The following is a 23,341-nucleotide window of genomic DNA, read 5'->3' on the forward strand; positions in this document are numbered from 1 at the left end:
ACAATAACAAATATTTAAGTTAAACAAATAGGGGTGAGAGGACTCGAACCCGAGTCCCTCCCTAAATTGAGCTCTGATACCAAGTTAAGTAACGAGTCCATCTAAAAACTTTTGTTCAATTATTTTTTGGGTTTTTCATATTGTATGTGTACCGTATATTTTTACTAGTGTTCTCTATTTTTTTTTAATTTTTCATTTTTTTATACTGTATATTTATAATAGTGTTCTATAATTATTATTTAAGTTTTTCATTGTGCTGCATATTTTTACAACGTTTTATAATTATTTTTGAATTCTTCATTTTTTTGTGTACTATAATTTTTTACTAGTATTCTATTATAATTTTTCCATTATAGTATAATGCATTCAATAATTATTTTTACAGAACAGAAACACGTTGTGGTCTATTATATTTTTATTAGTATTGTGTTATGTTCTATTAATTTTTTGTAATTTTCATGTGTTCTAAAATTATAATCTGGATTCTCATTTTTTGTGTAATATATATTTTTACTAGTGTTGTTATTATTATTTTTTGAGATCTTTATTTTTAGGTGTAATATGTATTTTTACTAGTGTTCTATAATTATTTTTCGGGTTCTTCATTTTTTTGTATACTGTATATTTTTACTAGTATTTTATAGTTTTTTTTACAGAGTACATGAAATTTTTTTACTTTAATTTTTTACATAAGAATGAGTTAATTCTGTTTTATAAAAAAAATATTGTTGGCATCAATTTGAATATTTTTTTAAAAAAATATTTTTTTTAGGAAATTGGATCACATAAAAACATATATAAATAGTGATTTTAATAAAATAAAATTGATATATATATATATATATTCCTTATTTCACCTTTTTAAAATAAATTTTGAAAAAAATACAAAAAAGATGCAATTAGATAACTAGATGGGCACGTTGAAGGTGTCAAGTAGAAGTAGGTTTTTAAGAAAAAAGAGTTATCTCCTGATTCCTTCTTTTATTAACAAATACATGTTTATTATATTATTATTTCTGTAATTATACATATTTAAATTATTATAATATTTTAATTTTAATAAATAAGTATATATATTACAATAAAAAATTCTTAAAAATTAATCAAAATACAAAAATCAGATCAGTCGAATATCTTACCAGCGGTCACTCCAAGCAAGTGGTAAGGGGTATTGTGTGAATACAAAGAAAGGAAGAATAGGCGAGAGAGCAAGAGGCTAAACGTATGTAGACAACTGTTGATGCCTTTCAGTTATGCAACTTTGACGGCGGAAAGCGATAACTGTCGGAGAATTTCTTGTCCCGCACGTGGGACTCATCGCCGGCAGTCTACCGACGTATATAAGAGTAGGACCAGCTGCTTATTATCCGTTGTCGACCATTTTTCTCTGTTTGATGCTACTGTTTGACCACCCGCACGTGCGGGCCAAACTGTCCACAAAATAGACCTTCATATACTTCGTGTCTTGTTTCATAAATATTACGAATTTTGGCATATACGGAGTGTGGATCCGTGCATGAATACGCACTGTCTGCAGTCTGCACGTATTTGTCCAGGGATCTGTGCCGACACTGGTTTTTTCTACAAGTTTAATAGTTATTTAAAAAAAATAGTTATTTATTTAGAATTAATCAGCATAAATTTGAGATACGTGTAAAAAACTAGAAGCTCATCTATTCCAGGATAGAGGAGCAAAGAAAGAAAATCTTTCACAAGTAACTTATCCGCGGGCTTGTTTAGTATTTGGCAGTCTTCAGCCCAACTGCAGTTAACTAAACATTGTGAACAAAAGTACAAAGTAGCCCAAACTTAAAATAGACACCGAGGACAAAAAAGAAGAGGTTGATAGCCCAACTTCATCCAGAAGATTGGGCTTTTGAAAATATATCATGAAATAGATTGCATCCGATAGGTGTACTATATCAGTATACTTGGGCCGGCATTTGATTTCCTTGTTTGATTAACTCTTAATAATTTAAGACATGATTTTGAATTTAAACTTTAACAATTATTCTTATCTTCCTTCCTTATTATTATTATATTAATAAATTTTAAAAAATATTGATAAAAAGTGGAACAAAGAGAAAGAGAAAAGTAAAAATAAGAGAGAGAAATAAATTTTTTATTACTAAAAATGTTAGAAGGTAGCACTAGATGTTCCTTAAAAATAAAGAATGATGCTCATGTCTGTCTTAGCGATTTAAGCAAATACTAATACACTTTTGCGGTGTCATTTTTGTCAAAATCTTTATAAATAAACTTAAGAACTCATATAAAAGAGTTGTTGGAATTGGTCTTATGCAATTTGTGCTTTCTTAAAGAATGCAATGTATGTAGGTTTATTTTTACTGAAATTATTATAGCTGGGACTTGGGATTGGGAGGTAACCACTAACCAGTAACTGTTTTGACTTAAATGAGCAATATGTAAAAAATTCTGTGCATATTTTAGACTATCCTTCGAAGGATATTAAAATGTATGTAAAAATTTCAGCGTCATATGATAAAAAAGAAAAGAAAAGAGAGAGTGCTAATTAAAGAAAAGAGAGAGTGCTAATTTATTGGACCTTTGAGTTTTGAGTTTAGAAATCCAAGATGCAATCCTTAATTGGCGTACCACCATGTTTATTAATCACTCATGTAACTATATTTTTAAGAGTCATCTTGTTTAGAAAAGCCCATATTCTTAGTAACATTTCAATTCTAACTCATGTAGGGATGGGGTTTAAATGGTTAGTAGTCTTTGGAGAGATTGACATTCGCAAGGGGATGATTATTTTTTCTCTCTAGTCACTAATAACTTGAAAGTAACTTATTAAGTTAAAAAAGTTTTCAATTAGATCATGAAATTATAATAACTTGTAATCACAACACTGAAGTTCAGAAAACTTGCACCGCCGTTGAAAAAATGTGTTAACCTTTAATGGAGACCGTTAAATTGTGTTATATCATTTTTAAATTTTCAAATTCATCACTGTACTATGTGTTAATTTTCGATTAGGTCACTTATTTGAGAAAAAAATAAATATTAAAAATATTACAAACAAAATATTTTTTTTTAAAAAAAACTGATATGATTTTTAAATTGTAATCGTTCAAAAAAAATAATTTTCAAAATTATTGGTATTAATTATTACTATCAGAAAATTGAATTGAGAAATAAGATAATTTAAATATTTTTTCACTTTATAAATTTATTAGCATACTATTTTTTATTGCGCGTTCTTTTATCGTACCGACCAACCTTATATAATATTTTATCAATTCTAAATTTAATTATATTTTAATCACACTGAAAACATCAACAATATTAATAAAGGAAACAAAATTATTGAAAAACACGCGATACTACTTATATCGATTATAAGTATATGGATTGAAATGGTACGTACAAATTTAAATTTAATAAGAGTGTACCATTCAGGAAAAAAAATAAAAAAATGAAAGTATAAATTATATGGTTATGCAAATTTAAATTTAATTAAAGTGTAGTGCCATTGTTCGGAGAAAGATTAATTAGACTGAAAATTGTGATATTTTTCTAAGTATATGAAACAAGTTAGTATGTTTAATTTTAAATTTAATATATTTTAAAATCAAATTTAGTTGATGACCTAATTGAAAGTTGAGATAAAGTTAATGAATTAATTGAATATTTAGATGAACTTGATAGTATGTCACGTCATTTTTTTGATAGGGATTTTAATTGAACCGACGTCAATGATAAATTTGAAAATTTTAAAATACTTTCATGATTTGGCTGAATTTTTTTTTTTTAATTTGATAATTTAATTACAAGTTACTACGGAATACAATAATGAAATAGTCATTTTACCCCATTGGAAACCAATGTAACGGAGCCAGGAACATGAAAACACTACCTGCCTCTCATCACGTCAAATTGTAACGAATTTGAGTTACATAGATAGGTGAATAGACGGATAAATTGGGTTTAAAACTAAAAAGTGCGAAATCAATATTTTAGAATAGCATTTACACAAATTCTAAAAACTTAAGCGTAAATTTAGGGATTTGGGATCTATGATCGTAGTACCAGAAAATGGGCTACCATTGTCCCCGTGAATTTCTCCTTTAAACCAAGTAGTAGCAAGTACCCATTATTTATCACACGAGCTTTTCTTTTTACCTTTTACCACCAAAAAAATCAAAAAAAGACCACAAAGCCATCAGGAGCTAGCTTCAACATCTCCCATACCCTCACTTAAACTCCTACACACAACTCCACTTAACCAAGTTCTTGAAATAACCGGCCCATTCATGGCTTCTTTTTCTCATCTCCTCTCTCTAATCTCTCTCATCTCTCTCCTCCCATTCTCCTACTCTAGCAATAACACCACAATTACACTCTCTCTCACACCATTACTAATCCCTACTAATCCATTATACAAAAACACATCACTACTTAACCACCTTACTGCTTCATCTTTAGCTAGAGCTAAACAACTCAAAACACCTCAACTCACTAAGACGCCTCTCTTTCCTCGCAGTTATGGAGGCTACTCCGTTTCCCTCAGCTTCGGCACTCCACCGCAAGTCCTAGACTTTGTCATGGATACTGGAAGCAGCCTTGTTTGGTTCCCATGTACACATCTTTATTTATGTTCTCAATGCGATTTCCCGAATATAGACCCTGGAAATATTACTACTTTCTTACCTAAATCTTCATCATCCGCTAAAGTCTTGGGCTGTAAGGATCCAAAATGTGGCCTCCTTTTCGGCCCTAATGTCCAAACACGTTGCCAAGGTTGCGACGGAACGTCTGTTAATTGTCCTCAAAATTGCCCTGATTATGTAGTTGAGTATGGTTCTGGCACTACCGCAGGTTTGTTGTTATCAGATACTTTGGTTTTTTCGAATAGCAGTGTGGATGAATTTGTTGTTGGATGCTCAATTTTCTCCGACAGTCAACCTTGCGGTATTGCGGGTTTCGGACGAGGCCCAGCCTCTTTGCCAGCTCAAATGGGATTAAAGAAATTCTCCTATTGTCTTGTTTCTCACCGGTTTGACGACAAACCGGAAACTAGCGAGCTTGTTTTGTTTCGAGGCTATACTGGGGACGGGTTCGGGGGTGGTGTTCGATACACCCCGTTCATTAACCCGACCAACACAAACCCCGCATATCAAGATTATTATTATGTAAGTTTAAGGAAGATAACGGTGGGAGGTGTTCACGTCAAAGTCCCGTTTAAATTTTTAGAACCGGCTGCGGATGGTAACGGTGGTACTATAGTAGATTCGGGCACAACATTTACGTACTTAGATCACGAAGTGTACGAATTGGTTGCGCAAGAGTTCGAGAAGCAAATGGGGAATTACAGTAGGGCTAAAGACGTTGAAACTCGAGCTGGTTTACGACCGTGTTATAACATAACCGGGAATATGCGGATGGTGGTGCCGGATTTATTTTTCCATTTCAAAGGCGGAGTGAAGGTCGAATTTCCGCTAGCTGATTATTTTTCGATAATAGGCGATGAATCGAATGTGGTCTGTATGACCATGGTTACTAGTTCTGTTAATGTTAACGACATTGGTGGTGCGGGTGGTGCTACCGAAGGGCCTTCTATTATCATTGGAAATTATCAGCAACAAAATTTTTATGTGGAATATGATTTGGAGAAGAAAAGAATTGGATTTCGAAAACAGATCTGCAAGTAAATTAGTCATATTATCATTCGTGCTTGTTTAGTTTTGTTAATTACGACTTACAATCTTACGTTAGTCTTCACACATATATATATAGGGAAATTCTTAATGATATCACCTTATAATTGGCTCTTTTTATGGTACACAAAAAAATTTCGACTTCGAGACGGTACTATCATATTATTGACGGTTTCCGAGAAATACCATTTCTGTCAACAAATGTTGGTATTAATTATAAATTTTGTACCCTTGAGAAAAGCACTTTACTCGTATTAATTCTAAATACAATTCAATTCATTAATTCTTTGTACCAACCTTTTATATATATCCTTAGTTAGTTTTAATTATTTTTTAAAACTTAATTGTTAGTTGGGGAATAAAACAATCTCAGTTGTAGCTAGCTACTCCCACCAATTACAAGTGCTTAAGTCAAATTAATAGTAATGATCTAGTTACATGACACGACGGCGAATAGGAGGTACAGTGTAATCAAAGAAGTGGATAATGACAAAAATGTGAAAAAGGTTAAGATTTGAGCTGTCCAATTGGCGGCACATGGGTTTAACTTGTTAAGTAGTGTGTTTGTTAAATAAACTGCTTAGCAAAACCTAAATTAATTAAGTCTACCAAAAATATCGTGATTTGAACATAGGCATACAAAAGGAAAGCGCGGGCACTTGAAATATGTGATGCACTACCTAACCAGAACGATTTTGATCTTTTAAGCGCCATGGATGGTCATGGTCCCTACTCCTCTTACACAGTTGCACCCACTTCTCTCTTTTCGCAAGCACCGTGTTCTAAATAAGATTCACGTTTCAGCAGTGCATGTTATGGTGGCACCATGCATATGATATTATGTAAACTTATTTGAATTATGAGCCCTACATTTACATTTTCTACTTACTTTTCAACCTATTGTATGTGTAATGTATATATCTTCATGTATGATACACTTCGCGGGAGCTCGATCACGATAAATGTATATTTCTCTTCAAAACTAGCTACCTGAGTTTTTCTAAAATGTTATCTTAAATTGCAATGTTTGCATAATTAATTTTCATTTTCCTATCAGAAAGTGTGCACAATTATATGGTACTGTGCAGCGTCTAGCACTTTACTGAGGCATAATTATTTGGCATCCGGAAACAATTTTATTTTTTTTGCTAAATATCTAGAAACATACTCGTTGCAAGCAAGGGAATTGTACTTCTTTTGCATTGGACTCCAAATACGAGTTGCTGATTGTACGTAGTTTCGTAGTCATATGGCATGGCAGGTAAGGCTGCTCATGGCTTAGCAAACTCGTTCATACCAGTCCAAATTAACCCTTATTTGGGTCGACGAAATCGAACCATTCAAACTCATGGGTTAGGTGGGTTAAATTTTTGTTGGGCCGATTATATTGGCTTGATTCGGATTTTAATTTTTTAAAATCCTAACCCAACCCAACCCGGTCTAATTGTGAAGTCCCAACTCCCAACCCATTTTAATTTCAGACACAGTCTGATACATTTGCTTTTGCCCATAAATGACTATGCACTAGGCAATAGACAAATAAAGTAATAACAATAATATATTTTGAATTTGATCATAATTTTGGGCTAAACTTTTTGAATTGAATTGAACTCGGGTAATATGAAGCGGACAATGAGTTGCACTATAACAAGGTGATTTCACAAACTAATATGTTAAACCAATATGATTGCTTATAATATTTATGTTTATCATATATTTATGCAGAGCAAATGTAAATTTTGATAGATTGTAAAATTAAGAATTTATGTTTCTTGTATCAAGATTGTATCTTTAACTTTCCACTTATTTTTCTGAGAGTTGTGTTTGTCTTTAACTTTAAATTTGTGGTATATAATATCTTTATACTTGTTTTAATATACTTGTAATAATTTGAACGATCATTTATTTCTTGTATGTAGCATTTTTTTTATTGTCTACTATTATTCTTATTCACCCATTCAACCCAACCCAACCCAACCCGACCCAACCCATCACTCATATAATAGGGCTGGGTTATAATTTTTTTTTGATATTAATGGGTTGAAAATTTTCAAAACCGAACTAAATGGGTTGGGTCAGTAAATTGTCGAAACCGACCCAACCCAGCCCATGTGCAGCCCTAATGGCAGGGGACACGCATGCCCCGGTCCAAGTTTATCTAAGATAATAACCCTACAAAAAAGTATTAGTAGTTGCCTTCATGATAGTGGATGATTATTAGGTTTACAACCAAATTAAGGAGCATGGATTTCAGGTCTATTCATATTTATGTTGGGATATTTATGTTGTATGTTTAATTGTGTATCTTTGGAATGTTTCACGGAGTAATCACTATCTGTGACGCCTAGATTTTTCAGGATATAAAAATACCCTTCGTTCATTTTAGAACATTCTTCGGTTTAAACATGAAAATAAGAGAAACCGAGGGATTTTTATCCAATTCACTTCCAATGTGAGAATTAATAATCTAAGTGTAAAATAAGTTTGAGAATACAAGAAATTGGTATAGTGTTTTAGTGTCTAGAGAGAGTTCTTTGTTTCTTAATTTCTTTTCCTATAAATAACTAAACCTTTACAATTAATGCTCGTCCGTTATACTGGAGATATGGACGAAGGTTGAGGAGTGACATATGGAGGCGATTGATTTTACATGATCTTTCCATGGTTGTCCCACTTGTTTCTTGGGTTTTGGACATTATGGGGCCTTCAGCCAAATAGACATCTAGCCTTTGGACCTTCGGTCGTTGGGCCTGAGATGGACCCATAACTAAAATGCTCTTGTCTTTCGATTAACCCAAAAGGTCGGGCATAAGACAAATGCTTCGGCCCATCTTTGAATACGATAAGGCTTCGTTTCAGTTGGCGACTTTTCAATAGAGGGACACATGGTGGCTTCATGGATAAATGGAGATCTATAAATGTAGACGGCTGTCCCATTCTCAAAATCCACATCTCATCACGGCCATTGAATTCCAGCCATCTCCATCTGGGCCGTTGATTTCAGAATGGCCCAGGGACGGTTTTGGCACCCGAACGTTTTTGTTTTTGGGCGCCTATATAAAAGCCTTACCTCATTCACTTTGTCTTTTAATTTTATACATAATCAAGTACTAAAATCCTCTCCAGGGACATTCCATATTTTCAGCAAGCAACCAAGACGGACAACGTTAACTTTGCATTTTCGAATCATCACATTCCTCTTGCACATCATCTTGAAATCAGTAAGTTTTATGCTTGAGTATTCCCCGCATGTTCTTTTTTATTCATCTTGAGTTTCTTTTTGGGATGATAGGTTGTTTTATGAAACCCCATTTTGTGTCTGTTGCTTATGAGAACTGGGGAATAGAATAATAGTTTTGTGTCTTTTCTTGCGTGTAGTGTAATATCTCAAATTTTTGAGACCTTGTAAAACGTTTAATGAATAGTAACCCTGACGGACGGGAAAAAAACTTTTGAGCCCACACTATGCAGTGCGTGAGAAAATGAGTTTCAGAGTTGATATTATGATTATACGTACCAAATGAGTGTATGTAAACGCTATTAGTTTTCGAAGAAAACGAACTTTGAAAAACGACCATATTTATGACTCATCGAGGATTACGGGAATCCCAATATAATTGCAAGATTAAAACCCTACGGATTTATATCCAAGTATGATAATTCAAAACATAAGGAATAAATACGAAAGGAATTACATCGCGAACCATTTACGAGGAAGTATTACGAAAACGTTTAAGCGACCGAGCGAACGCGTAAACAATTAAATAAACGTAATGCACTAACTAACCATGGTAAGAAAGTAACCATGGTTACTTTATCAAATAGTGAGCTAGATATAGGATGATCAACCAAGGCTAATGAAATAGTAAGCTAAGGAAGCTAAAACAAGTAGCTTAGCTTGTAAACTAGGAAGCTACTTAGATTTGTCCATATATTTGGCAACAAGAATAAACCTAGGATTCTAAACTAGAGAATATCAAATCAACATAAGATATCACCAATATAATTTCCTAGAAGTAACTAAGGAAGCAAGCATAAAAACACTTCTTCTCTCCCCATTTCTTCCATTCGGCTTTTTCTTCTTCACCAAGGAATTCAAAATCAAATCTCCAAGTTCTAGCCATGAATAAATCCTCCCATTAATTCTAAAGATTCATAACAACCAAAATAAGGTAAGATAATTCTTTGATCTCTTTTTATCAATGTTTGATGGGTGAAATAAAATCAAGAAAGTTGCTAGTGAATAGTATGAATATTAACTCTTCTTTGGTTTCTTGATTTTAATGGTGGTTTTAGGTTCCAAAAACCATACCAAGCACTCCCAAGACTCCACCATCCTCAAGAACACATCTCAAGCTTTCAAGAAAGGTAAAAATCTTTGACCCAACTTTATTTAAGATTCAAATTCAAGATCCTTTTAGTATGTAGTTATAAACCTAGTTTTAGTGGTGATATTGCTAAGATCTTGATGTTTAGTTAAGTAGATTTAAGGTTGATTGTTGTTGCCTCAAGAACATAATGTTCTTGAGAGGAGTTAGTGTGTTGATGATTATATGGTGATTGTTGGTGGTAGTATAAAGATTTAAGGCGTAAACGAAACTCCGATCATAAACGTAATCTCGTTAAAACGAACAAAACGTAACTTTAAGATTCTGCAGAAAGTTCCAAAGATGTAAACTGTATTTTCTTGAAAAATAACCCTTGATTATGATATAAAATGTTATAAGGATCGTTTAGGCGCTTGAATCGCTTGATTCCAATTTACGGATCAAAAGTTATGGCCATTTTACTAAAAGTGATTTATGCGACAAAAACTGCTACGAATCACGAATTTTAAAAATATAAAGGATTGACTTAAAAGTGTTCATAAATCATGAAATTTTTACAGAGAGCAGAATATTGAGTTTCCTAACTGACGTAAAAATTTCAAGTGAAAATAATGATTTTTCAGTTTTATAAAAATATCGGAGCCGAGACCGCGCGATTAGAAACCGTAGAATCCATAAGCGGAGCCGACGGCGAAAATGAAAATGAACTTAAGATTCTTTGAAAAATGAAGCGACCATGATGTGAATAAGGACTTAAAGGAATAATAAGGATAAAATAAGTTGAGCGCATGAGTGCGGGTAGCCGTAAATTATAACGGGTCCTAACGAAGTGAATTATGTTATGATTATAGATTTCCGAGCGGAACCTAGAGCATCCTCCACCTCGAGATACCCAGGAAAGTTTACGAACCCAACTCCACTTAATATTGTGTTGTGAAAGGATTATTTTATTAGCATTGCATAAATACCATGTTTACCATAATACATAGTTATTGAATTTTTGTATAATATAGCGATGTTGTACGATAAGTATATGTATCGTAAAATATTTATTTTCGCGTTAAGCGTGATGTATAATTATAAGACCGAGAGTCGGTCGCGATTTTATAATGAAAATCCGGGAATCATTCCGGTGATATTAGGACAATTACAAGTCCATAATAGTACGTTTTAAAGGGACTCAACGTCCACTTACGAAACATTAAAATACTTTGAACTTTTATTAAAATATTTCCCAACGATCATATTTCCTCAACTATATTTTATTATTCGAACAATAAATATTACATACCTATTCCTTTATTATGGGAGAAGTATACTCCAACTATTATTTATTTCAAATTCGATTAAACATTAAAGATTATTGATTGCGTAGACATAAACTAGTTGAGGAATAGTATTTTAAATATTCTTTTAAAGAGTAAACTAATTTGAGGTTAATTATTTATCGATTATCATTTAATTATTTATTATTCATTAGAGGGTTTATTTATGATTTAAAAATCATAGATCCTGATTTAAAATACTTTCTGATTTTCGGAAAAATCATTCGAATAATTTCAGAACGTCGGAGAATATTATCTCAACTTATTTAAATATTTTGAATATAGTTTCAAAAGAAACTCTCCCTTATATAACAAATATGTTGACAACGGTCAACTCACATCCTTAGTACTTCCTCCGAAAATTCTCGAAAGTACATATATATACGTACATATCCAAGTGTACCTATCAATAAGCAATGTGCTTGAGGAACAATATAAGTTTCATATATATAATGGGATTCTTACTAGGACAAGGAGGGGTAGACTCCAGTACTTCGTGGACTGAGGAGACTACCAATTTACTACCACATGAGAAAGTATTTTATATACTGATGAACATGTGGAGTATGCGTACCTGAGAGGGATGGGCGCAAAACCGTGTCTTGAGAGGGATAAACGCGAAGTGTGTACCTGAGAGGGACGGACACAGAAAAGGCCCGAATGCGGCCAGAGTGATAACCAATAATAAAAGGGAATCGTCCATCTACATGTAGAAAATGTTATTTTTATCATAGTACGACTGATCATCGTATGCGGTGGCTCCAACGAATGTCCTATTCTTCCAATTGAAATTGTGATGCAATACCGTAACCCAAGCCTAAGTGCTAGGTTTACTATTAAGGTATTCGCATGATAATAAATCCACTAAAGAATTGTTTTTATAAGAAGGTGTATGTCACCAAGGAAAAACTAAATTCGAATAAAACATAATTATCATATATGATATTTTACGTAAGTTATCATACAGTCATTTTCATATTGTACATTATTATGTTGTGCATTATAGCTCACACTTGTTTTTTTAAATTGACACAACACAACAGTGAATCAAGATGCCTACCATGAGAACCACAGCCAGGAAACAGGTAAGAAATGGCCAGCTGTTCCGTAGATTGTTTGGTGTTGTACCACAGGTAGTCCGAATAAGCTGGATTGGTTTTCAGTTGTTTTTAGTTCGACTTATTTATAAGTATGACTTATGTAAGGTAATAAACAAGAAACACATATTTGACCGACGGACTAGCCTTACTTAAAGGTTACTCCCCGATAAGACTTAATTACATTGGGTTGTAAGAATTATCACTTTATGGTTGATTTACTCTAGTTATGAATGGTTCGTTTCCAAGACAATAACCTGTAATTGTGTGTGTGTGATTAGTATGGGGTCGTAAATTATGAGTATTTATATATTGTAGTGTGAGGTATGTGGTTTGTAGTAGTTTAGATGGCGTGGCCTCTGAGATTCCTGACCCCGGATTTTGGGGCGCCACATGTAGTCTCTTGAGTTTGGCTTTCTTGCGCTTTTCTGGGTGCCTTTTGGTTTAAAGGTGGTACGCGAGGTGTTCTTGAGCAAGAACTTCCTTCGAATATTCTTGCCTTAGAACATCCTTCGGGAACCGACCTTTGGAATTTTTTCAATCTTCCATTTAAGAGTCGTTCGTTCGGTCCCGGGTTATGTACTCAACCCTCTTTTCCCTTATCTCTTTTTTGTCTTTCATAATCCGTATGAGTACATGGACTAACCAGTCTCTTTATTTTTGAATATAGGGACATAGACCGAACGAATACTCTGGCGGGGACCTCTACTTCTCGGCCCGAACAAACGGGGCGAAGGCTTTTTAGATCTATAGCTTCGTACCCAACTGCTAATAACCCTTCGGAGATGCCAAAATCAAGGGTGGAAGTATTGCATGATGTATACAATATCCCTCGAAAGCATTTTGGTTGTATGACACAAATGATAATGGGAGAATCTTCGACACTCCAGGTGTCGTGGAGGGGTACGGAGATCGCGCAGTCAACATTTCTAAAATCGCTTTCAATTAAGTGTGGTTTCCGAGTGCCTCTGCTTAAGATTCTGAAGCACTTATTCATGTAGATGGGAATAGCCCTGGGGAAGATGGACCCGCATGAGTCAATCCACATAAACTACTTTCAGAACCGATATTTGCATGTGGGGGTGAAGCCATCCACTCATCTTTTATGGTTTCATTACGATTTTCATAAGAACCCAAAGAGTGTCGGCTTCTACACCATTTCCCGAAGGGCAGGCCGTGCGGAGTGGAAAGCTGGCCAAGTTTTCAGTATAGGGGAAGTCGATCCGACCAAACTTCTCATGCCAAATCTGAGGGACAAAGAGAAAGACCGGTACGAAACCTTGTTTAAGGTCGGTATGGCTGAACTCGCATCTACTGATTACTCGAGCTCCGATTGGATTTTCAGTTTGTGGGGTGGGTGTAACTAGTTCTTTTCCTTTGTGCTTTATTTATGTTCATAGTTTAATGCCCTTATTTTCCATTTATTTGTACTTGTCTGATTATTTTTCTGTTTCAGTTTCAGTGTCTTCAATAAAGGCCTTGTTAGAGAGGAAAATGGTGAAGGCAACGTAGAAAAAAGCTGCCGAAGAGGCCGCAAAACTGAAGGCGGTGAACCCCTCGGACGAAGGGGAGAGGGCTGTTAGGGAGCCCGAGTCTAGCCATCAGGAGCCTCCTATTTCGGCTGAAGTTGCTGGACACAGCCAGGGCGGCGAGGATACTACCTCCGAAGGAATGGTCAACAATCGGCAAAGGGGTTAGGACAGGGTCGTTTAGACGTACATTCCTAGATGGGGCATTCTTACGAGCGACCATATGATCTATCCTGATTTTGATGCCACAAAGGAGGTGGCTCCCAATTTGTGCCGAGGACTGCAATTTTCGGCCGATCGGAACCTTTATGCTGCTACTTCTTCGATGGAGGCTTGCACGGAACTCATGGCATTCCTCTTGCTTATAAGTTTAAATATGTACTTATTTTATTATTTTACCCAATGCTTTCTTCTTTTCATCGATCTAACCTTATTTTTGTTTCATTTTAGGCTACCCCTTGGGCTGCTGCTGTCACCAATAAGGTGCACGATATGCAGGGCTGAATGGCCAAGGTAGAAGAGATGGAACGAAGAGCCACTACGGACGAGGAGGAGCTTGAAAGGGTTCAGTTGCAGAACGAAACCCTGACAAGCCAGGCGAGTTTGCTGATTGACGATAAGTGAAGGTTGAGAGAGGACTTGGAGAAGGCGAACATGCGAATTGATGGGAGGAACGCTCAGTTGAAGAGGTCTCGGAAGGAGCTCCGGAAGATCAAGAAATAGCTGGAGATAACCGAAGAACGCTGCTTCTAGTTTGGCGCCGACTATGTGTTGAAGAAGGCATATGGGCTCGGCTTGGACTATAAGCAGCTCAAAGACGATACTCTTGAGGACCCTATTGGCCGAACTGGAGGCAAAAAGCCTCTTCAGGTCTCTTCGGGAGAGGATGAGGAACTTTTAGATAATTTATTTTATCTTGTAATTTTATTTTTGAATGTTCAAAATTTTGCCTTCGGGCTTTTAACTTTAGTTGGCTTCGGGCGTACAATTCGGTGGCCTTTGTCCCTTTTATATTTAATTTCATCTTCGATTCATTTCCGCCTTATCAATTTTTCTTATATTGCATATTTCACTTTTCTTATTATATTGGTTCCTTAGCTTTATTTTATCCTTGAATTTTTTTGTTTTAACCCATTTTTGCCCCAAGTATTGAAGGGACAAGGGTTTTTCCTTCAAATAGTATATGAGTTTCCTTTGTCTCTTTTCCAAAGGATATGCCATGTGTCTTGAAGACTTGAAATGAACTATCTTCTTCGGGTATCCCCTCAGATAGGTTTATTTAGTCGTGCAGTAAGCGAGTGAACTATCTTCTTTAGGTAGCCCCTAGCTAGTTTTTCGTTCTTCCTTTCATTTTATATGGGGATGAATGGCTTATTTACTTTGTGTAGCCCCTGGATAAGTCCTTCGTTCGCTCCAAAAATTTAAAGCATCATGTGACATTTCTTATTGAATGAAGAGTAGTAAGGTAGGGGCAAAGGGTTTGATTTTTGTTCGATAGCCCCTAGATAAAACTTTGTTTGTTCCTACTAATCATTTGTAAGTAATGTTTAGGCAACATGGGCGATAGGGCGAATGACATTATCTTTTTGGTTAACTCTCAGATAATGTTCATTCGCTCCTTCTGTCTAGTCACTTTAGGAGTAATCTTTAATATATGCATGGGGACAAAGGACATCATCTTCTTCGGGTTAGCCTCTAGATAAATGTTCATTCGTCCTTTCCATGCGTTAGTTCTAAATATATTTAAATTGAGTGCATGTGCAGAAGAAGTGCATATTTATTGACGACTCTTTATTCATTACACATTTTACATTTTTAGGTAAGAAAAGTACATTCTTATAAAGAAATGAGAAATTCTTACTGGTAGAATTTCTGAAGCCGGCTTGCATGCTACGTATTTTTTATTGCCTCTCCTGCTAAAGTTTCCAACTTATAAGTTCATGGTTGAACGACCTCTGTAACTTTGTGAGCTCCCTCCCAGTTCGGTTTGAGCTTTCCTTGCTTTGTTGGCATGGACGCTGCCAGCTCTCTTGCCCCCTTATACCGAAGGATCTTTACTTGATACCCGAATCATAGTATTATGCGGCCTATAGTAGGTGCTTCAAATTTCTTTGGTGAGCCGCCTCCCTTTCCTCTTCTAGTAGATCTATATTGGCCTTTAGGCCGAAGTCATTATTCTGTATATTGTCGACCTCGATTCAATAGGAATTCAAGCCTACTTCCACTAGAACTAATGCATCTGTTTCATATGCCAATATGAAGGGAATTTCTCCCCTAGAGGATCTTGGGGTCGTTCGGTAAGCCCACAAAACCTAGGGAAGTTCGTCTACCCCATTTCCCCTTAGCTTCGCCCAACCTCTTATTGATGTCTTGAAATCTTGTTGGCGGCTTCGACCGCTCCATTTCCTTAAGGATGAGCGACTGAACTAAGGTTTTTATGAATCCTGAAATGATGAAAAAATTTTATGAACTTGTTACCCAGGAATTGAGTTCCGTTGTCCGAGATACACACCTTCGGAATATCGAATATTAGAATTACTTATTATGACATGAATTTTTGGCTACCTCTTCAGTTACGGCGGATAGAGGTCTTGCTTCTACCCACTTGGTCATGTAATCGATGGCAATTATACAATACTTTGCCTATTTTGTGATGGTGGGAGAATTCCCACAATGTCTACACCCACATGGCGAAGGGGATTGGGCTTAGAATTGAAGGCATTTCTTCCGGCTGCTGCTAAGGGACTGTTATGAATAGTTGGCATTGTTTACATTTTTTAGCATACTCACTCGCATCTACTCTTAAAGTCGGCTAGAAAAATCCTTGTCAAAGGATCTTGGAGGCTAAGGACCGACCGAAAAGATGTTCTTCGCCGATCCCTTCGTGAACTACTTATAAGGCTATCAGTTACTCTTCGGAGTCATGACATCTTAACAACGGATGAGTAGCCGATATGCGGTACAGTTTCCCCCTATTAGGGTGTAGCTGGTTGATCGATATTTTATCTTCTGAGCTTCCCTTCGGTCGAGGGGAAAAATCCCCTTCTCCAAATATGTTCCGATATGAGTCATCCAATTTATGCCTTGATGAATTTCCAAGCATTACTTTCTTTCAATAGAAGGTGTCTTGGATTAGATCAGATAGATTAAGCCAGTTAGGCTTTGTGTTTCTGCCGAAGCTAGTCTTGAGAGGGCATCCTCCCGACTATTATTCCCTCTTCCTATTTGGCTTAGTTCAAAAAATTCAAAAGTTAAGGAATTTTTTCGTACCTTACTGGCATAGGCCTTGGTTCGGGGATCCCTCTGCTAATATTCTCACGAGAAATATTTGACCACTAACATTGAGTCACTAAAGACTCTCAAATGTTTTGCTTCCAAACTTCTCGTCAGTTCCATTCCGGCCAACAGTGATTCGTACTTTGCCTCATTGTTGGTGATGGGAAAAATGAACCGAATTTCCTTTCAGATTTCAAATCCATTCAGATTAGAGAGAATTAACCTAGCCCCATATTTCATAGCAATGACTGAACCATCAACAAATATCTTTCATTTTCCCGGGGTCCGAATGAGCTGTTCTTCTAGAGAGAGGTTCTTCGGTCCAGAGAAGATACATTCGACTATAAAGTCTGCTAGTGCCTGAGCCTTTATAGCATTTCCGGGGACGTACTCAAGATCATACCCCCCAGGTTTGATGGACCAATCCACAACTCTTCAAGAAGCTTTTGGTCTAGTTAGAATTTTCTTCAAAGGCTGGTCAGTTATCACTTGTACTGTTCGACTTTGAAAGTAATGTCATTATATTCGGGTGGACATAACCAATTCATTTGCAAATATCTCGATATCTCATTTCTGCATCCATCAGCATGCGGGAGACATAAAAAAATGGGTGTTGATTCCCTTCGCGGGTTTTAACCAGAACAATCCCCAAAGTTTGGTCGGACATAGAAAGATAGAGCTGAAGGGTTTCCTTCAGATTAGGTCTCGTTAGGATTAGATACTTGGTAAGATACTCATTCACTTCTTCAAAGGCCTTCTAACATTCAGGCCCTTACTCAAAATTCTTGGACCCTTTGTTCATAACGAAAAATGCTAATGCTTTCTCGGTCGATCTTAAGAGAAAATTCCGAAGAGTCGCCAGTCACCCAATTAATTTTTGAATATCCTGAATGCATCTTGGCGCTTTCATATCGATATTAGCTTGGATCTTTTCTGGATTTGCTTCGATCCCTCGAGCACTGACCATGTAACTCAGAAATTTATCACTTGCAGCTCCGAACTTGCATTTGTTCGGATTAATCCTCATGTTGTTCCTTTGGAGGGTCTCGAAGCACTCCCTTAAGACATTCACATGATCTCTGAATAATGATTTCATAATCATATCGTCCACGTAGGCTTCCATATTTTCGCCGATCTGTTCTTTGAACACTTTGTTCACCATCCTCTGGAATGTAACTCTGACATTCTTAATTCTGAAGGGAATTTTGATGTATACATAGGTTCCCTTAAAGTTATGAACACTGTCTTCGACACATCCTTACTTTTCACGGAAATTTGAAGATAACTGAAAAATGCATCAAGAAAACAAAGTACCTGGTATCCAGTCATGGTATCTATCAGTTGGTCGATAATGGGAAGAGGGTAGTGATCCTTCGGACAAGCCTTGTCGAGATCTGTGTAGTCCACACACATTCTCCATTTTTCGTTGGACTTCTTGACCATAACCACATTAGCTAGCCAATTAGGATACTCAATTTCTTCTATAAAATTGGCTTCCGACAACTTTTCAACCTCGGCCTCAATAAATTTCTGTCGTTCAGCGGCAAATATTCTTCTCTTGTTTGACCGTTTGGCCTCAGGCTGGACATTAATTCAATGCTTAACAGTCTTGGGATCCAAACCAGACATGTCTTCTGATCCCCAAACAAACGTATCATGGTATTGTCGAACAACTACAATAACCTTTTCCTTCAGGTCTGCCTCCATGTTCTTCCTTATGCGTACTCAAATGACCAGCCTATAATTCAACCTCTTCAACTTTTGTGGTTGGTTCGGCTATGGGACATGACAGGTCTGCCCTATTTTTTCCAACTCAATTTTGAGGGTCTGTCGGCTTCTACTTGGTTCGGCTTCAGTCTATTTTTTTTTCCGGTTTCATCCAGCCCTTCGTAGAACTGGTCTTTCTCAAGGTCTTCTAGTATGATTATTTGGGGGGTCTTTTGATCACCCCTCATCTCGCCACCCCCTTCTCCGTAGGGAATTTCAGCTTGAGGCGGAGATAGAATCCACCGATTGGAAGTGGACAAAAATGATCTCCCCATAATGGTATTGTACGGAGTTTTGATCCAAACCACATAAAATTTCACCTGCTTCTCAACAGTATAAGGCATTTTACCAAGAAGGAGGGGTAGAGTGATTGTACTTTCGAATTGAATGGGGTGCCGTCGAAGGCATAGAGTGATGCTTCATAACAAGGCTCTAGCTATTCTCCTGCCAATTTCATCTTGCTGTAAGTCTTGTGGAAGAGTATGTTAGCTGAGTTTTCAGTGTCGACCAACACCTTCCAAATCTTGTTTTGTCCGATGAGAGGATTGATGATTAAGGGGTCTTCGTGAGGGTATATTACATCCTCACAGTCTTCGGTGCTGAATGTCATCGACATGTGCTGCTTTGCTTAACTGAACTGATAGAGATTTTACACTTTCCGAGCATACTTTTTCTTCACAATTTTGCTTTCCCAGTTCAATACACTGCCCCGGAGATTGTCTTTACTTCGCCCCTTATTATGTCCCTTCTATCAGGTTCTGCGCCTTCGGGCTCCTCCTCTCTATTGTCTTTCGGTCTCTTAAGTGTTGGATGAACTGGTTCAACTCCTCTTCTTTAATCATCCGTTCTATCATTTTTTGTTAGATAATGAATCACACACATGGGGGGTTAATGTGTTTTTCTGCTTTTCTTGAAGTGTTTATGGTGATAAACAAAGTAAATTAAAATCTTGTAGTTAATGTGTTAATATTGAATTTAGACAGATAAAACAGTGAACACAAATCTTTCAAAACTCACTTAATTTTATATTAAAATTAAGAATGTTTTGCTACAAAATTTCTAGGCTCTTTGTTGATAAAGAGCTTAGCTTCTTCCTTGAAAGAATACAAGATTTTCTTATCCAAATTGTTACATCTAACAAAGCATCCAGTGTTTACTTTATAGAACAATAAACACTGGTTATTACACAACATGCAATAACATGTACTAAACCCTACTTTTGGATAACCAAATCTTTCTATTTCTGGCTTAGTGTATTTTTTCTAATCTTGCACGCCTGTGACTTTACTTTACCATTTAATCTTGGCCTTTGATCTTGTACTCTTTAAACTGCTTTTTGTAGGCTTGTCAATCCAACTAATTGGACTATTCGTTGATTGATAATCTTGGATATTGAACTGATCTGCACTTTGTTCTTTGAGTTTTACCTCGAGATCTCCAGTTTGATCAATAGAGAACTTGACATCTCGATAAGTATATTGGATTATCGAGATCTCTAATAACTCTATAGTTGTTTTGACTCATCAAGGTCTCTGATTTCTCTATAAGAGAATTTGGCTTGTCGAGATCTCTCATCTTCATGTCTTCACTTTTGTTTATCGATGTCTCTGAGTTCTCTAGTGATAAATAGACTTATCGATATCTCAGATATCTCTAGTGATATTTTGACTTATCGATATCTCAAAGATCTCTAATGATATTTTGGCTTTTCGATATCTCAGAGTTCTCTAATGAAGAAATGACTTGTCGATATCTCCAATCTTCATGTCTTTAATTTGACTTGTCGATATCTCTGAGTTTTCTAGTAGTTGTCCTGACTTCTCAATAAGTCATTTTGGAGTTCTTGAATGACTTCTTTATAACACTTAATCTGTGACTTGTAGACATCTTGACTTAGAATATTTTTCCTAAAACAGATTTATTCAACTCCAAGCTTCTTCATAATTATTCTGAGGCATGATCTTCTTGATCTTCTTCAAGATAGAATTCTTAGGCTTGATACTGTTTACAGAAAAAGACCCCAGTCTGCCCTTGAGCATTTTTACAGACTTAAGTGGTACAATACACAATGCAAACTTAGATTAAAATAAAACTTACTTAGGGTTGTCAATTTGACTTAGTCTTGTTATTGTACAGACATGTCTTGCACAACAATCTCCCCCAATTTGTGAGAAGACTGCTTATCACAAATTCATGCATATTAACAAGACTAACCCCAAGCTACAATGGAAAATTAGACTAATACATAAAAATTGACACAAATACAAAATTTATACATTAGGTGATTTCTTGAGTTTAAACAGTTACATGCATCAGACAAAGACTGTGTTTCTTGTTTCTTCTCTAATGAGGTCCTTTAAATATACAAGAATTTCAAGTTCCTCTATGATTGGTGTCCCTCTTAGAGCTTCCACAAGTTTGAGTCTGTCAGGCTTTGGATAACCATCTATCAAATCAATCATAAACTTTTAGAATGTGCCAACTTTGACATTTATAAATCTTCCATCCTTGGAAATTATGCTCATTCATTTTTTCTTGAGTTCTTCTGATCTTTTAATGTACATTTCAATCTCTTCATCATACTTCCTTATCTTCTCCTCATATTCAGCCTTATTCATTGATCTCCTTTCCTCCCTTACTATCAACCATTCAGCTTAAACAGATCTCCATGCTCTTGTAGCAATATCCTTATCCTTCATCACTCTCTTGATTTCTGTGGGTGAAAAGGTGTCTATTAAGGTACTGCCAATAAATGTGAAGGACCCATCTTCATAGTAGATTCTTACTTCCCTTAGTGTTACAACCCAAACTCTGACTATTTCCTCAGCTAGTTGTTGAAAATAGTCTTCTTCTGAGTTGCACCAGTTTAGAGGTAGAAAATCACTTTGCTTGTAACAATTCCAGATGGCCCTCTCAGTAACTTGCACTTTTTTAGTGTGCTTAGCTTTCTTAGGTTTCCTCCCAACAGACTTGTAGTTAACTTTGAGTGATGGCTTTACAGAAGGTAGGTTTGTGATTTTCTTAAATAATGTTTGGCTTGAGGTTATTGGTATATTTAGACAAGTGTTAGCAGTTTGTTTGTATAGGAATTTAGGCTTTGAGGTAGGAGGTGGTTCAGTGTATGAGTTTGTTAGCTTTGAAGGTTGAGCTTGATTTATTTGGATTTTTAGGGTTTGTTGGTGTGGTCCCGAGCCATCTTGATTTTTCTTCCTTCTTCCATCATCCCCTTTCTTCTTTTCATCATCCTTCTTCTCTTCTTATTTCTTGTCCTTGCTCCCAGTTGCTTTTGAAGTTTAACTTGGATTTGAGCCAGAAGGTTTTTATTTATCATCCTTCTGCTCATCATCATCCTTGTCATTTCTTAGATTAAATTGAGTGTTTGGAAACATGGTGTCAGAATTTATTAGGTATCTGTCTAAGATCTGTATCATCTCCTCATCCTCATGTTTCTTGCTCCTTTTATACTTTAGATCAGACTGTAAAGTCATGATCAACCTCATAATTGATCTGACACAGTGTTTAGGAACAAGGAGATGTTTGCATTATTTGGTTATTGGATAGATGTAGACCACCCCTTTGTTTGGATATAGATAGGCTTCAGGAAAAGCTGATATCTGTGCATTTTTGAGCTCTCTTAGTAGCTGGGTGTCCTCTGGAATAACCGGATTTACTCTTTCAATCATTACATCCAGTTCAGATGCTCTTAGGGTTTTAAGATTTGGAAGAGACACCTGAAGACATCTGTCCACACCACCATCATTGATATTCACAATGATTCTCTTCTCCAAGAAATTATCAATTCTCACAACCACTGCCCTAATGAAGTTGATGTTTTTGGCCAATACTTTCTTGCAGGTGATGTAGTTGTTTTGAAGAGACATCCTTAGTAATGCAAGAAGTTCACTGAATTTTTGGTCTTGATTGGGTCATTCTGCAACCTTTAAAAGTCTTTCTTTTCCAACATCATAAGAGACTTGAGCACTTGAATAGGTTTGACCAACCTGAATAGGCTCTTTAGACTTAGCTTTAGCATCCCTGGATATTTGAATCCTAGCCTCAATCTCCCCCTTAGTCTTGGTGACAGGCATGGGCAGGGGAGTTGGTAATTCTGGCCTTATTTCTTCAGGTAGGGGGGGAAGTGGTATCTTGAGCTTCCCCATGATGGCCCCCAAAGCAACATAATTCTGCATTTGGAGATGCTTGTGAGAGTCCACCAAGGTTTTGATACCTGATTGTTGACTCTTTACTAGAGAAGTCAAGGTCTGAACTTGAGCACTGAGGGAGGCATTTGAGGTCTCTAGAGAAGCAACATGTGCGTTGAGATCTTGAATATCTTGA

The 23,341-nt window shown here is 36.2% G+C and overlaps 1 protein-coding gene across 1 annotated transcript; it reads left to right on the forward strand.

The window, feature by feature from the left end:
* The first annotated feature begins 4,138 nt into the window (after window positions 1-4,138).
* On the forward strand, window positions 4,139-5,927 carry LOC141710618 (putative aspartyl protease At4g16563). Its single transcript, XM_074513183.1, has one exon. The coding sequence runs from the start codon at window positions 4,278-4,280 to the stop codon at window positions 5,673-5,675; it is 1,398 nt and encodes a 465-aa protein (XP_074369284.1). The 5' UTR covers window positions 4,139-4,277; the 3' UTR covers window positions 5,676-5,927.
* The last annotated feature ends 17,414 nt before the right edge of the window (window positions 5,928-23,341 follow it).

This window comes from Apium graveolens, chromosome 3 (assembly GCF_009905375.1).
Source record: "Apium graveolens cultivar Ventura chromosome 3, ASM990537v1, whole genome shotgun sequence".
NCBI classification, from domain to species: Eukaryota; Viridiplantae; Streptophyta; class Magnoliopsida; order Apiales; family Apiaceae; genus Apium; species Apium graveolens.

What these genes read in the sequence shown, in the direction of transcription:
- LOC141710618 (XM_074513183.1), top strand. Translation starts at nt 4,278, where the DNA reads ATGGCTTCTTTTTCTCATCTCCTCTCTCTAATCTCTCTCATCTCTCTC.